Here is a 16,747-nt window from a genome sequence, read left to right as displayed (position 1 = left end):
TGCAGTAGTTCTTTCTCTATATCCTGCCCCCATAAGCAGTCTAACTGCTGACCTTTGTACCAGTTGAAGTTTCCAAATGCTCTTCTGGGGCAATCCCACATAGAGCGTGTTACAGTAATCTAATCTGGATGTGACTAAGGTGTGTACTACCGTGGCCAATTGGGCTTTTCAAGGTATAGGTGCAGCTGGCACACAAGCTTTAACTGTGTGATGGTCCTCCCAGCCACTGCTGATACCTCGGTTTCCAGAGTCAGCACTGAGTCCAGGAGGACCCCCAGATTGCAAACCTGCACCTTCAAGGGGAGTGTGACTCCATCCAGTACAGGTTGCAGCCCTATATCCTGATCAGCCCTACGACTGACCAGTAGTACCTCTGCCTTATCTGGATTCAATTTCAATTTGTTCATCCATCACAGCTGACAGACACCTGTCAGATGGCACCAAACTCCAAAACTCCAGATGATCTCTCCCAAATGTTTCATGTAGATGTTAAACAACTTAGGGGGTAGTACTGAACTCTGCAGGACCCCATAGGACAAAGGCCATGGTACTCAGCACCATCTTCTGGACCTGACCCTCTAGGAAGGAATAGAACCACTGTAACACAGTTCTTCCAAGTCCTATTCCTGCGAGGTGGTCCAGAAGGATACCATGATTGATGGTATCAAAAGCCACTGAGATGTTTAAGAGAACCAGAAGGGACACACTCCTCTTATCCAGTTCTTTACATAGATCATCCACCGAAGTGACCAATGTCATCTGAGTTCCGTAGCTGAGCCTGAAACCAGATTGAAATGGATCTAGATAATCTGTTTCATCCAAGAGCTCCTGGAGTTTGGATGCCACCATGCATTTCAGAACCTTGACCAAAAAGGAAAGGTTTGACACTGGTCTGAAGTTGTTCATTGTTGAGTGATCAAAGGATGTTTTTTTTAATAGGCCTTACTATGGTCTCTTTAAGGCTTCGTGGAATTACGCCTTGGGCCAATGAGGCATTAACTATCATTTTGACCCACTCTGCCAGTCCCCTTTTGACAAGTTCTATCAGCCATGAAGGCCACTTCTGGGTCTAGGTTGCTGTTAGTTTTTCAGGCTGTATGGCCATGTTGCAGAAGCATTCTCTCCTGATGTTTCACCCACATCTATAGCAGGCATCCTCAGAGGTTGTGAGGTCTGACAACCTCTCACAACCTCTGAGGATGCCTGCTATAGATGCAGGTGAACGTCAGGAGAGAATGCTTCTAGAACATGGCCATACAGCCTGAAAAACCTACAACAACCCACTATTAGAGGTAAAATACTATTGCAGAACCATAGGTCTGAATTCTTTTTACTCTTTTATTAATTTTAATATTAGAGAGTGATTGATTTTTACCTGTGTTCTTTGTATCATTTATTCATTTTAATATTAGATTATTGACTGATTTTTATTTATTTGCTTCCATTGTGCCCATTGGCATCTTATTCACTTGTTACTTTAATTATTTCAACACTGCATTGAAGTATAGGTGCTGTCTACTTTTCAATGCAGTGATGAAATAACTAAAGCAACAAGTGAATAAGATACCTATAATTCGAATTGAAAAGTGAGATATAAATTAATTGAAAAGTGGGATATAATTATTTTAATGACATAAAATAAGATTTGTCACAGGCGGCCAGATTTACATGGCAAAGGAAATCTGGCTGTATAAATTATGCATATTGTCATTTTCATTCTGAGTGAATCCTGAATTCTAACAAAGAAAGTTTCCAAAGAGCACATTCCAGCATTGTAACTTCTAAATAGCCTGTAAATGTCAGACAAGTCCCATTTGTATGTTCAATGAATCACTGGAGTGTGTATCTAAGCATTACCAGTGATTTCCCTGCAGCTTCACAAGTGCTGCCAAGGATAATGGATGAAACTCTTTTTAGTTAAAGCAGTTGGCTGGTTGTTTTTCCTCAGCAAAAGAAGAAGAGTAATGGATTTAAAGATATGTTAATGTTTTATTTCTTTTTTTTAACCTTTTTTTTAGTTTAGTCAACTCATCTAGAAAGGAGACAAGAATCATTTGAGTAATATCACCATAGCCTATCTTTAGATTAGGCATGGGCAAACTTCGTCCCTCCAGGTGTTTTGGACTTCAACTCCCGGAACTCCCAATCAGCTTACTGGTTGTTAGGAATTATGGGAGTTGAAGCCCAAAACACCTGGAGGGTTGAAGTTTGCCCATGCCTGCTTTAGACTATGGACCTCATCAGACAGGGTTTTTCCCCTGTCCTAGATCACTGCAGAGATGGAGCTGGGGTGGAACCCATCATATGACACAGGGCTACTTCTGGTGGGGCTCCATCCTGACTCTGACTCAGTGGTGTGCTCAGAAGAAGCCCTGAGTATATGAGTGACTACCCATATCCTTATTTAACAAGCCGGGGACAGCATGCAAGGAAGCCAGGAACATCCAGGATATGCTGTCCCATGATTTTCTCCGCTGTCCCATACCTTCTGGACCTTCAGGCTACTTTGAAAAGTCAACAACTTGTTAGTACTTAATGTATTATTATTGCATACCCTTCACCTGTCCCAATTCAAGTGAGGCAACCATATTTAGTTGTTTGTGTTACTATTTTTCCACTATTTTCCTGATTGCTGTTGTGATTCACTTCTGAATTCAAAGTACAGTGTGACACACACACACACTAGCCATTGAGGATATTTTCCTGGATTTATTGTGGAAACATGAGAGCAAAGATAATAGTGAACATTGAAATTAATGGCTCTTAGTCCAAGCATACCATAAAAGCACACTGGAAGATTTCTAGGACCTCCAGCACAACTCTTTGATCAATTTCCATTGGAGGCATACCATAGAACAGGGCTCCTCAAACTAAGAACCGGGGGCCGGATACTGCCCTCCAAGGTCATTTACCCGGCCCTCGCTCAGGGTCAGCCTAAGTCTGAAACAACCTGAAAGCAAACAACAGCAACAACAATCCTATCTCATCAGTCAAAAGCAGGCCCACACTTCCCATCAAAATACTAGTAAGTTTATATTTGTTAAAATTGTTTTCATTTTAATTATTGTATTGCTTTAAAGTGTTTTTTGAACTACAAATAAGATACATGCAGTGTGCATAGGAATTCATTCATGCTTTTTTCAAATTATTATCCAGCCCTCCAGCAGTTTGAGGGACTGTGACCTGGCCCCCTATTTAAAAGGTTTGGGGACCCCTGCCATAGAATCACACTAGAAGATCTAGAAAATGGCAAAAGAGAGCATATGCAGATGCAGGGTTCATATTGTACAAGTACTTTGTCCTAAATTCAATAGGTGGAGCTTGCATTCCAATAGAAGCCATAGAATATCACCAAATATCACAGATTCAGAGAAGGGTAGTGGAGATGATAAGAAGTATGGAACAGTCCAATAGGCCTCTTCCAACTCCATGGTTCTATCATCCAATCTGCAAAAGTGGTTAATAAAGGATGACCATAGTCTAGATGACTAAAATCTTACCTTCACACTGCTTCACATTCAACTGCTATGGAGTTACTTTCTACAAACTGAAGTTGGATATTTGAATAAGCCTGTCTCTCAGCGCACTGTTATATGTTCTTAAATATACAGGCTGTGAAGCCAGATAACACAACTCCTTTTTGACAAGGATAGTTTCATCCAAGAACAGTGTAAAGAGGAAAAGACAAACTCATTTGCCAAAAGACTAAATTATTAAATTGATGTTATAGCCTCACCAATAAGAGGTTCAGGGAAGGGAGATGAATAAAATCATGTGTTATGACTTGGGTTAGGTGTTAGGCTCAGGGATTTGTTTGATCTCTTCCAATTTGATTGTTTTTTATTTTAAGGGTGTAGGAGAAGATGGGATGTTTTTAGAGTAAATAAAGGGATGGTGTTTTGGGAGAGAAAAAAGGGAAGCAGCAAGGAAGTGGTAGAAAGCCTTCACCCAGGCTGCCGAAACAGTAGTCAGTTTGCTTAAAAAGTATAAGGACCTTTGAGTATGTAGTAAGGTTTTCACATCATCATCATAATAATAACAACTTTATTTTTATACCCCACCTCCATCACCCCAAGGGGGCATGGGGCAGCTTACAAAGGGACAAGCCCAGAGAACACAGAGTTAAAACCATCAATCAAAACAAAACAAAATAAGAACATATCACAGTAAAATATAACATCATAAAAACAGTACCATGCTGAGCAATCGAGTGCAGAGTTCAGAGGGTTCTGAGTTTCTGTAAAATTCCTCGATACAGCTGTGGGAAAGTGCAAAATTCAATAAGGCAGGGCTAGGAGAATAGTGCTCTTGGGTGTTACAATGTCAAAATTATAGAGCGGAGGGCCATGCTAAAGTGTGGAAACTTAGGCAACATTGGCCAGTTCTTTGGAACTGCCTAGTCAAAGACACGGTGGAACATCCATGTTTTTAGGTTCTTGCGGAAGATGGACAGGGTAGGTGCTAGTCTGATCTCCCTAGGCAAGGAGTTCCAGAGCTGGGGGGCCACCACCGAGAAGGCCCTTTTCCTCATTCCCACCAACCACGCTTGAGACGGAGGTGGAATCAAGAGAAGGGCCTCCCCGGATGATCTTAGGGCTCAAGCTGGTTTGTAAGGGAAGATGCAATCTCGAAGATTGGCAGGTCCTGTACCTTGAATTGGGACCAGAAACTCTTTGGCAGCCAGTGGACCTGTTTGCACAGGGGGGTTGACCGCTCCCTGTAGCTTGCTCCAGTTGATCATCTGGCCGCTGACCTTTGCACCAACTGCAATTTCCGGGCCATCTTCAAGGGCAGCCCCATGTAGAGTACCTTGTAGTAATCAAATCTGTAGGTAACTAGGGCATGGACCACCATGGCCAAGTCGAACTTCATGAGGTACGGGCACAGCTGGTGCACATCTTTTGAGGCATAGATTTGTGGGACAGCAAATCCATTTGCCTCCTTTGGAATGGATAAGGTTTTTTTAAAAAGTGACAATAGCACAGTCAGCTTATGGCAGCCCCATCAATTCATAGATAAGGAAGGAGGTTTATTGTTCAGAGCACTGTTGTGGTTTAAAAATAACGCAAGCAATTTCATTCATCATGAGTGCCTTTGCAGACACTTATGTCATTGAATGTTTACTCCAAAGGAGGCATTACTTATTTTAGTGACCCTCAGTCTTTTTTTTAAAAAATATTTTTATTGAATCTTTATGGAAAGGGGGAAAATAAAATAAAAAGAGAGTGCAACTATTAAAAAAATTCTATTGGGGCAAAATGGAAATTTTATACTAAAACCCCAAGAAGAATTAAATCTTCTATACAAAAATATCTCATGGTTCCAGTATTTACAAATTAAAGAAAAATATAGAATGAGGATTCACTGAAATAGAGACCTTCTGGGATAAAATAGTGACCTTCAATCTTAAGGGTGTTTAAGACTGCAGCCTTAAACTTCTAAGATCTGATCCAGTTTTAGAAGTATGGAGTGCTGGTAAATTGAGTGCTAATGCAAATTTATATATCTGTAGTTGTACTTACTGTATATTACCCCACTGTTTCTTCTATGGACACTCGTCTGATAAGTTAAGAAGTATTCATCATGAGTATTTTAGCATATAAATGCAAGCCATGCAGCATTTCACAATTGATTTTATTGCATGTTGCAAAGCAAGCAGCCACTAATGGAAAACAAGCAATGTGCTGAGCATAGTTGCACCTAGATTTTCTTTAGTATCGGCTGCAGACAAGCAATTACAGCCTGGAGTTTTGAATGTATTGCATCTCTTTGAAATTCACTTGCAGTTAGGAGGCAGAGTATTACCACAAAGTTGTCATGTAAATTGTGTGTTGACTATCTAGCTCAGCAGTATTACGGTGTTGAATTGCTTGTGAAGCAGCTTCACAACTTAAACATCAATAAAAGTAGGGGATTTTTTTCTATTAAGAAGTGAATCACCCAAAATGTATAATCCCAAAAATACTTTACTAAAAGTCTCAATAATTAATTTTAAAAATCAAAGAGTGATTTTATCCTATATTGATGGATGCATGTATTCCATACTTATATATACCATCCTATAACATGTTATACAAATGAATTAAAATGCAGCAAAAAACCATATTTCTAAGTGTCAAGAAACTCTTTTGAGAATAATCTTGGACTGACAAAAATCTTCACAGTTCAATATTAATTCATCATAAAATCCACATGATTTGAGATATGGGTTTGTGGTGGGTTTGGTGCAGAAAACAGCACCTAAAGGGTTCCTGCCCAGCTTATCTATCTGAACGTATCTCTCCCTATGAAGCTTCCAGGAACTTGAGATCATCTGAGGAGGCCCTGCTCTCAAGCCTGCCTGCTTCACAAGCATGTTTGGCGGGGACGAGAGACAGGGCCTTTTCTATGGTAGCCTCTCAGCTGTGGAACTCCCTGCCTAGAGACATTAGATCAGCCCCCTCCCTCCTGACCTTTTGAAAAAGACTAAAAGCCTGGCTCTTTGAGCAAGCATTTGGAATTACAGCATGACCAGTTAAACTCAAACAAGAAAATGAACTAGGAACAGCTAAGACGATGGAACGGTTGAGGATTTGACCAAGAAGGCAACATTTTTATAATTTTTATTGTTTACTGCTTTTATGGTTTTTAAATGTATTATGTTGTTTTTGCTTTTTACCAATGTATGTAGTTTTATATATGGCATCTAATTGTTGTTGACTTGTACGCCACCCTGAGTCGCCTTTGGGCTGATATGGGCAGGATAAAAATGACGTAAATAAATAATAATAATTAAATAATTTTTCGGTGCAGCAAACAATCAGTAGAGTCCTATTGTATATATAGCCACAATTCAATATACAATCAATTGTATATATAGCCACAATTCATTATGTACCAGCATATATAATAATACACCTCTGTATCAGGGGTTCTCAAACTGTTTCAGCCGTAGACCCCTTTTTGAAGCAAAAGTTTTTCATGGAGCCCCAATAAATGTTTATATTATATATTACATTCTGTATTATGTACATATATCAGGGATGGGCAAGCTTTTTGACACATTGTATGAACTAATTGAAACAAATATGAACAAATTCCTATACACAATGCACATATCTTGTTTACAGTGCAAAAAAGGAAAGAAAGAACATTACAATATTTTAAATGATTAACAATTTAACCAATATAAACTTAACAGTATTTCAACGGAAGACTCCAAAGGCATCCAGCCCAACCCCTTTCTGCCATGCAGGAAAAACACAAAGCACCACTGGCAGATGGCAATCCAGCCTCTGCAGTAATATTAGTAATAATAGTAATAAGAGTAATAAGAGCAACCCCAGGGGCCATGAGGGAAGGGGTCTGTGCCTCAGGAGGATAATGCTGCGGCTGCTGCAGCTGCTGGCGGGAGCAGGAAGGAGGCCTGGCCAAGAAGACTGAGCTTGTGAGCGATCTTGCCTTTGACCTCAGCAGGGCCGCCCTACCTTTGCATGATGCCTTCCTTTTCAGGCCCACATTCATTCCCTCCCTTGGTCACTCCCTCCCTGGCAGTGAGAAAGCTGCTACCGCATGCACTTGGATGGGGAGGAGCAGGAAGGAAGAGGGACAACTACTGTGTACTTGGAGGGGGAACAAAGAGGAGGGAAAGCCCCTGTCACATGTGCTTGGAGGGAGAAGAGGAGGAGGAAAGTGCGGAGCTCCTCAGTATGCTTCCCAGAACCCCAAGGGCTCAGTGGAGCACACTTTAAGAACTGCTGCCTTATATGATTTTAGTTATTATGCCACCCAAAAATCTAAAGAATATCAAATGTGTAGTTTTCTTTTAGACATAATATGCCTCTTCTTTACAATGATGATTGCAGAGATGATTGGAAAATGTATGTGTGCATGTGCATGTCTTAAAGTTGCCCATTGACTTATGGTGACCCCATGAATTCCAGAGGTTTTTCTTAGGCAAGGGATGCTTTACTAGTTCCTTCCTCTGATATATAGCCTACAGCACCAGGTATTTGTTGGTAGTCTCCCATCCAAGTAGCAAATGGCAAAAAGTATGATAGCTGGGACTCAACGCTACGCTACTTGTGCAATGCGGGTCAGAATTAATGAAGGGAAGATGTGCGCAATGTGGGTCAGAAAAGGAGGACACAGAAAGGGGGGGGCAACAAAAAGCCAAGCATAGTGCTTAAGGCGAGCGAAGTAATGTTAGAGTTATTTACTGTTAAATGATAAACAACAGCTTACGAAGACAGTAAACAGGATAGAAATGTTCCCTCTTCCCCTTTCTGGCGAACAATGTTCCCACAACTCTGACACAGCTGCATCTCTCACTCACTGCGCTGTCTTGCGCATGTGTTTTCCTCATTAATTCAGACCCGTGTTGCACGACCAGCATAAGGCCCCAGCTATCATACTTTTGCTTAGCAAACAATACTGACACTTAGCATTACATTCTCTTAATAGAGTTTATACATGCATTTTTCTCTTTACATTCACCATACAAGATAGAAGAAAATTATCTCCTATTTCCATCTACACAGCACAGCCAGGATATAAGATTGTCCTGTAAATTGCTGCTAATTCCATCTTTTCTATGCCATCTATTTACAATTGTACTGATGTGGGCACCACACTAGTTGCTACTGTTGATGGTAAAAAATAGGTGTATTAAATACATTCACAAATTTTATGATTTCATGAGAAGAGTATCCAACCTTGAATTGAGGAGTTGGAAGTTCCCCCGTGGTCTAAGTCCAACACTGAGTGTGTGCAGGAATCCAAGGCTAGAGCATCCCCGATGTGTTAGGTATTGATAAGATAAACCTAAAATATACTGTGTGATCCTTTCTTGCTCTTCCTTTTCTTCCAGGTCGGCAAATTGGAGAGGGAGAAAAACCAGGAAGTGAGGCAGATCAAAGAACACGAACAGCATAAAAACATAGTGAATGTAACAGAACTCAAGGCCAAACTTCATGAAGAAAAAATGAAGGAACTCCAGGCTGTTCGGGAAGGACTTTTAAGACAGCATGAAGCTGAGCTTCTTAGAGTCATAAAAATTAAAGATAATGAAATTCAAAGACTACAGGCCTTGCTTAATGCCGTACGGGATGGGACGCCTGATAAGGTTAAGACTGTCCTCTTCGCCGAAGCAAAGGAGGAGGCCAAGAAAGGATTTGAAGTTGAAAAAACCAAAATGCAGCAGGAAATTTCAGAGCTTAAGGGGGCTAAAAAACAAGTGGAAGAGGCTTTATCCGTGGTCGTTCAAGCTGACAAAATTAAAGCGGCAGAGATAAGGAGCGTGTATCACCTTCACCAAGAAGAAATCACCAGAATAAAGAGAGAGTGTGAACGAGAGATTCGCAGATTGGTATGTGCAGATTTTAATCATTTTGATGGTTTTAACAGGAGAAGGGGGAAGGGCATCATCCTATTGCCATCATGTTTATACTAAAAATAGTTTAAATACCCATGATGAAGCATCCTGCTTTTGGGTTACTAATCTGGGCAGGCTTGCTGATCCTTCTGAGGTTCATCCAGCACTAATGAAAAAATGCCTGTGATGAGGTTGTCCCAGAAACATATGCTCTGCTCTAAATAACATGCTGCAAGATTTTGATCCAGGTTGTCCCTTGCTCTGTTGTCACATCATCTGTTTAAATGATCATTTCAGTTCCACAAGGAATGAGCTTCACTTCAGTGCCGGTTAGTACTCAGAGGATTTTGGTTGTTCTGTTTCAAAGCTTGCTATAATTCAAGGACTTTTTGCAAATGATTTGGCAAAGCTACTTATCTTTTCACTAGACAAAGCTTTATAGTTACTGAGGCATAAAAACCCTTCCTTATTGTAATACAGTTAATAAGGGAAATATTTTCACCTTCATAGTTCTTGACGTCTTTTGCTGTTTTTTGTTAAGATGGAGACTAAGCTGAAATAAACATAGTGTCTGTTGACCATTCAAAACAATATTAAGTGCAGTTATGCCGATTTAATGGAAATAATTAATCATAAGGTACAACAACTTTGAAGTTTATGAAAAACATGCATAAGACTCTTGTTTCTTGGGTTATAGCCAGTGAACAGAAGGCTATGCATATGTTGTACATAAAAATTATTAATATGCTACCGTTTTTTAAAAATGTAATGCAATCATGTGTTTTATAGTTTCATAGCTTTTTTTTCACACCTCCAAATGAATCTATGTGACCAAAAGGATAATATGTAAAGGAACTCTTACACAATCTGTATTTTCACTTACATTATACAAATATTGTTATGTAAATATTTTATATTATATCTGTTATCATTTTATTTTACATTTTGCTATATATTAGATATTGAAAATATTATGTTATAAATATTGCTATATAATATGTTTTTATGTATGATATGTACTGCTACATATTATATATTTCTTCTGTGATTAATACATGCATGCAATAGTTCATATGCAAATTTAGGCATGACAATGTTTTAATATTCTACTTGAGAAGCTTTGATGTTTGTGTACATCATTTCTTGAAATTTACTATTTCTATTCCCTTACAACTGTTTGGTTTTTCAGGTTTTATTATATTAGTTAGTGTTACAATAGCCTGATTTTTTAGCAATCCGTATGTTCTACTTGGTATTGATCAGCACTACGATATATACGTGTTACTAAGTGTAAATTTATGTATAATGCTCCCATGTCCACAATGACACCTGCACTTAATGTTTTCCAACACCATTGTGGGATTCTTATTTGTAGTAAGGTACTCTTTCTCCAGTTAATTATTCATAGCAGATCAATGCTTGATGTAGAACTTCAACTGCTTTATTATGTTGATAGATCGTGTTGCTGTTTTCTGTGATAAGAATGACAATGACAAATACAACATCAGTTTCATAGTAAATGATCCAGTTTTTCATGGTCAAGAATCTGTTCAGAAACATTCAATATCCTGAATGGATGCTGAAAATTTAATGGAGATCTTACTTTACAGGCATTCTGGGGAGATGAGATGGCAGTGCTCCCAGCCCCCTGTTTTGCCCTCAAAATAAGCAGAAACTGTCTTTAATTGTTTCTGGAGGCTGGCCATTCTTTTCTTTGCTGGTAATTATGATGCAGTGGAGCTTGGAGAGGAGAAGGGGGCTTCCATCTCCAAGAACTGCCATGTTGTCACTTCCACACAGGACAAAATGCACTAAGAACTGGTATTAAAAATGCTGGTTCATGCCACATTTTGAGAGCACACATGGTCTCGGTAAATGTGGGCATGACCAGGGCCATACCCCTGGGGGTTAAAAGTTCAAACCTGCCCTGAAATGTGTCAGGTTAAAAAGGAAACCTGGTTTACTCATAAATTGGTTTGTTGTTGTTCATTCGTTCAGTCGTCTCCGACTCTTCGTGACCTCATGGACCAGCCCACGCCAGAGCTCCCTGTCGGCCGTCACCACCCCCAGCTCCTTCAAGGTCAGTCCAGTCACTTCAAGGATGCCATCCATCCATCTTGCCCTTGGTCGGCCCCTCTTCCTTTTGCCTTCCACTTGGTTAACCAGTTAAAATTCATGAGTAAACCACATTGGGGGGGGGGGGTTAGAACCCTTAACCCCTCCCCCTCCCCCCCGGCTACGACCCTGGGTGTGACATTTAATTTAGCCTTGAAACAACTTTTTGAATCTAATCAGAATACAGTCAGTCCTCCACATTTCCTAGTTTAATTCTTACAGATTTGATTATTTAGGGATTTGATTAATACATTTTCTCTATTTTCTCTAGATCCTCCAGTGTGCCTGCATGGTCAAACCTGAAGTCAACCTGGAGAACTAGAGATTCCTAGAGAGAAAGCTTTTATGTGCATTTGTAGGTCCTCCAGTGTGATTCTATGGTCACCGTCCACACTGGAGGACCTAGAGATTACTAGAGAGCTATTCTCTCAGATAAAAATAGGCTTTTTAAAACTGATGGTTATTCCACTTTACCAGGAGTCTGCACCCAACCCCAGGGAATGTGGAGGACTGAGTGTAGACTTTAATTGAAATATGGATTGCGTTGCAGAAAACTAATAATTCTTGAAAATGTCCTCTAATCTTGAGATTTTTAAAACATAATCATTTAGTGAAAATTTCACCTCTTACCAGCAGTAAGATGCACTTTCAATTTTTTTATGGGGAACAGCAATTGATTGGTGAGTGGAATCAAAAATTAAGGTCTAGTGAAAGATCTCACAACTGGTGGCATCCTGTTTTCTCTCTCCATTGTTATTTTTTACTCTCTCATTGAATAAAGAAACATTTCTTTTCTTACCTTGCAGCTTACTATAGTTTAAATATCTCTATGCAAGAGGTTTAATAGAGACCCAAAATATAATTTGAATGTGGACATCATGTTTTAATCTAGATTTCTGGGCCCAGTAATTCTCTGTGTGGTCAATGTATTTAAATGTTAAGTAGTCAAAGGATAAAAGTTAACTGCTCTCATGAGAAAAGCATCAAGGCTAATGTTTGCCTAGGGAAGTACTAGCCTATTAGGAAGAGAAAGGGGTTACTGAACTAACAACACCGAGACATTTTCATGTTAATGTCAACGGCCCCATTCAGTAATAGCTCTAGGATTAAACACAGTGCAACATGCTCAACATTGCTTCCATCTGTGAAGTGTATAGGAAACAAAATAGTAATTTAGTTGAGCAAACCAGTGTTGATTTATTTTGACATTATAGGCTAAATTGCAGAGCACCTATCATTATTTCTTCATATGGTTATATCTTCTTCATACTGACAATAACCGAGCTCTTCTTAGCAAGAAGGGAAAAAATAAAATAGAATAGTTTTCTTGTCATTGTACATTGCACAACACAATTAAATGCTTTCCCCAGCACACACCACAAAAACAACACACCCATCCCTCCATACTTCAACCACCACCATACAGCCCCCAATGTCACATCAATGTGAAACCATGGAGTTCAATATAGTTACAGTTCTATGATAAAAGCTACCTCTCAGTCTGTTTGACCTTGTCTTTGTCATCCTGTATAGTCTGCAAGATGGTAATAATAATAATAAGATATCCTGGGTGAGATGGATCCTTAAGAATGTTTTGAGCTTTCTTAAGACTATGAGACTTATATAAACATCTTGCAAAGAGGGAAGAGGGCAACCAATAATTGTGCAGTAGTGGTGACCCTTTGAAGCACCTCCCTATCTGCCACTGTGCAGTTACCATACCATGTGCAGATACAGAAAGTTAGGACACTCTCTATAGCACAACTAGAGAGAAAGTAGAAAGTCACCAGCAGTTTATCATTCAGTTGTCGGTTCCTTAGAAGTGTAAGATAGTACAATCTCTGCTGGGCCCTCTTAACCAACGCTGCTGTATGGGTGCCCCAGGTCAGATCCTCTTTAACAGTGACACCCAGAAACTTAAAACTGGCCACCTGCTCCTCTTGGTCTCCATTTATGACCAAGAGCTGGATTTCTGATTTCTGTTCTTTCTGTAGTCCACCATGAGATCCTTGGTCCCCAGTAAGAAATACAAAACCAAAGGATATACTGGCCATGCTTCAAGATCACGTGAATTTCTTAAGTACAAAATATACCAATTTCTAGATAAAACAGCAGAATTTAACATAATTAAGCACCGATTTGTCAGAAGACTCTTGAATGACTGGTTTTTGTTGACAAAGGCCAACAACAAAGATCTGTAACATTTAATAGAATATTTTTCTATTTCTATATGAGATGTTATAGGAAATAGATGTCAATTTTGAAATGAAGGAAAGGGCACAGCTCTCTAGTGCTTGATATTTTTAAAAATGTAATTGTTGTAGAAATAGAAGACTCTTGTAACAACATGAGGCCTAACATTGTTTTTGTGATACAAGTTTACATAGGGACAAAACTATTTCCACTTGACTTACTTGATGTTGATGGTTCAGTGCTTCTGAAACCCATGTTACAATAATATCCATGCCTATATTTCATATAGGAGCTGTATAAAGGTCAACAAGAAACAAGAACATAGGTGTGAGAAGAACTTACTAAAGATATTTATGTTTCTCTTCCAGTTTTTACATGGTTTTGCATAAATTGCATTCAACTGTCTCTGTAGGTCTTTAGCATTTTTTATCTATTTCCAGTTATTAAAATGTGTCCCTAGCACTGAGAATTTGGAAAATATGATTGAGCATGATTGTAAGCAAAAGGTTTGAACCTCTGGAATATATACTTGTGCATGGATTCGTTTTGTTTGGCTGGTTTGGAAACTCATAACAGCATGGGCTCCACCACCATTATTTTACCAGCCACAACAGAACAGTGACTGTTGAAAACTAACTGGTTTTGGTTTCTTTTGGTGGCACATTGAGTGTGGGGAAGGAGGCAGCCAGTAGAAGGAAAAGGATCCCAGGAAGTAAGGTTTCTTAAGCCCTTTATTAAACTCAGGTCTCTTCTACAGACAGAAGGGACAGAAAGTGTGGTATCATAACTCTGATGCTTTCAATCCAGGTCTTAATGAAGGATATAAGGACAAATGATGCCTAAAATGACAGGAAGGGGAGCCTGGGAAATCCCCATCTATTTCCGCCAATGGGCCAGATAGAAAAGAAATCTTTCAGCTCCCTAGATCAAAAATGGATTTCTGTTCTCCTGAAATCAGGAGGCTCCCAAAAAATTGATTGGAACCTCCACCAAAATCCAGGACACCGAAAAGAATCGCGGTTTACCCAGATTGCACACACACAATTTTTTTTGTTTATCTGTTTCCAGTTATTAAAATGTGTCTTTAGTGCTGAGAATTTGGAAAACATGATTGAGCATAATACTAAGCAAGTGTGTATGTGTGTTGTTTCTACGGAAGTTGCAGAAATGTTAAAAGCTGCTTTTAAATTCTTCTGAATATGTGAAATACATTAAGTTGACCATACTCAGAATTCTTCAAGCTCCTGTGTGCTAATGGATTCATCAGTGCTCTTCTATTCCCATGTTTTGGAGGAAAAGTTGCACATTTGAAGCACAACTGAGAAAAAAATCATACCCTAATACGTAACATATAGGTATATGTATGTATAAGTCGGCCTCATGCAAAAGCCAAAGTCAGGTTTTTCAGCCCACATTATGGATTTTTATATGACCCATGGCTAAGCTGAGAAGGGAAAGCACCAGTGCCTTCTCAGGGGACCTATCACCCTTGGCCACCACCACCATTTCTTCCTCTGCTCAATATTCAGTAGTGGTACAATGAGGTAGATAGACGAGGGGTCCAGTGCTCCTTTCAGGTTCTTCTGAGATGGACTAAGCTCTTGCCTTTTACCACTCTAGTAAGAGAGGGGGATGATTCATTTCTTGATAAGAGTTAAGACACAGTACTCAAATTGGCCCATGGATAGCCCAAACCAGTTTTTTTGGATTGATTTTTCGACTAAAATTGCTAAACTTATATATGAGTATATATGATATATTTTTCTATCTACTCCATACAACCATACAATCAGCAACCATACAATCAGCAGCTTTTCCAATTTAAGAAAGATTTCTGCTGGCAGTTGCTGAGTCCTTGGAGAACTAGTTCCAGTCAGTAGATGTCTAGGTGTGCCAATGATCTTGTTCAATATAAGGTTAACTTGATAAGATTCGAAGATCGATCTTTGGTCTCTTCTGCTAATGCATACATGAGATTACACATAATTGCATATTGACCCAAGAAAGCTTTGTTTTGTCTTTGATCTTGGGATCTTTAGCTACCTCTACACTAACAACTTATTTCCCTGCAGTGCTGGTCTAGAAAATGTGTGTATTTCTAGTTACATTCTAATTGTGTTCTTCTTAGTTTTCCTTCAAGTAAACATGTAAGCTGTGAACCAACTAATGTCTGGAATGTATTTTGTATTTACAACCAAAATCTCTATATGAGCTTTCTTTCTTATTGAAATGTGGCTGTTCCTTTTCCCCACTTTCTACCACTGCTACACTATGAAGGTTTCCAAACTATCATTGGCTTCAGAAGTTTTATAAATGACATGTTGGTTTTAACACAGCCTGAGAAAGAACAATCCCGGATCTGACAACCAGCTGGATAAAAGCAATATTAGAAATTGCTTTTTTAATAGCCGGCGTGGATATGACAGGGGGAGGGGAATGGGCGGAGGAGGCAGAAATCCTCATATTTCATGCATGATGCTTGCGTAATTGGCAGCAGTGATGCTCACAAGCTGTTTATTAATTAAAAAGCATTTTAGGTGGAGACAACGGGCTCAAATGTAAAGTGGAAATATCCATGCTGTTAAGCAAGCCATTCTCTTAGAGATGATTGGTTATCATTCTCATGTATATTCATAGAGTGTGTTTCACAAGTAGGACTTCTGTTATTGAGAGTAACTAGGGAAAAATTATCCGGAAGGCAAGACATCGTAAGCAGCGCTTTTCTTGAAAAACGAAGGAAATGTCTGAGCTAATCTTTCGGAGATATACACCTGGACACTGACACAACACTCCCAGTGAGTTAATTCCTTTTCCGCACTAACATCTCCTTTGTGTTGTTAATATGAACCAAAAAATGACTGTAAAAGAGTGTATGGCTAATAATTGATGTTTTTATTCATTTTCCTGCTGCTCAATATATAAGTTAATGTTTAATTTTGTTAAAAATCTATCATTAATTTTCCTTTATCAAAGACTTTAATATATGAGAAAATTGTGTGGTTTTCCCCCTTTTATTGTGATTGTTTAATTTCTTAGTGCAAAAGAAGAATTGATCCAGAGATTATGTTATTTGCTGAATCTCTTTAG

At 39.1% G+C, this 16,747-nt stretch overlaps 1 protein-coding gene across 24 annotated transcripts in view; it reads left to right on the top strand.

The window, feature by feature from the left end:
- JAKMIP3 (Janus kinase and microtubule interacting protein 3) overlaps positions 1–16,747 on the top strand; it is a 138,641-nt gene that overhangs the window by 76,438 nt on the left and 45,456 nt on the right. For all 24 annotated transcript variants that reach the window (XM_067465766.1, XM_067465764.1, XM_067465765.1 and 21 more), the window contains exon 3: positions 8,849–9,346. In XM_067465766.1, coding sequence (XP_067321867.1) covers positions 8,849–9,346 — 498 coding nt within the window. The remainder of the gene's footprint in view (positions 1–8,848; positions 9,347–16,747) is intronic.

This window comes from Anolis sagrei, chromosome 3 (genome assembly GCF_037176765.1).
Source record: "Anolis sagrei isolate rAnoSag1 chromosome 3, rAnoSag1.mat, whole genome shotgun sequence".
Classification (NCBI taxonomy): Eukaryota; Metazoa; Chordata; class Lepidosauria; order Squamata; family Dactyloidae; genus Anolis; species Anolis sagrei.
Note: the sequence above shows the minus strand (reverse complement) of the source record. Positions and strands in the feature narration are given on the sequence as shown.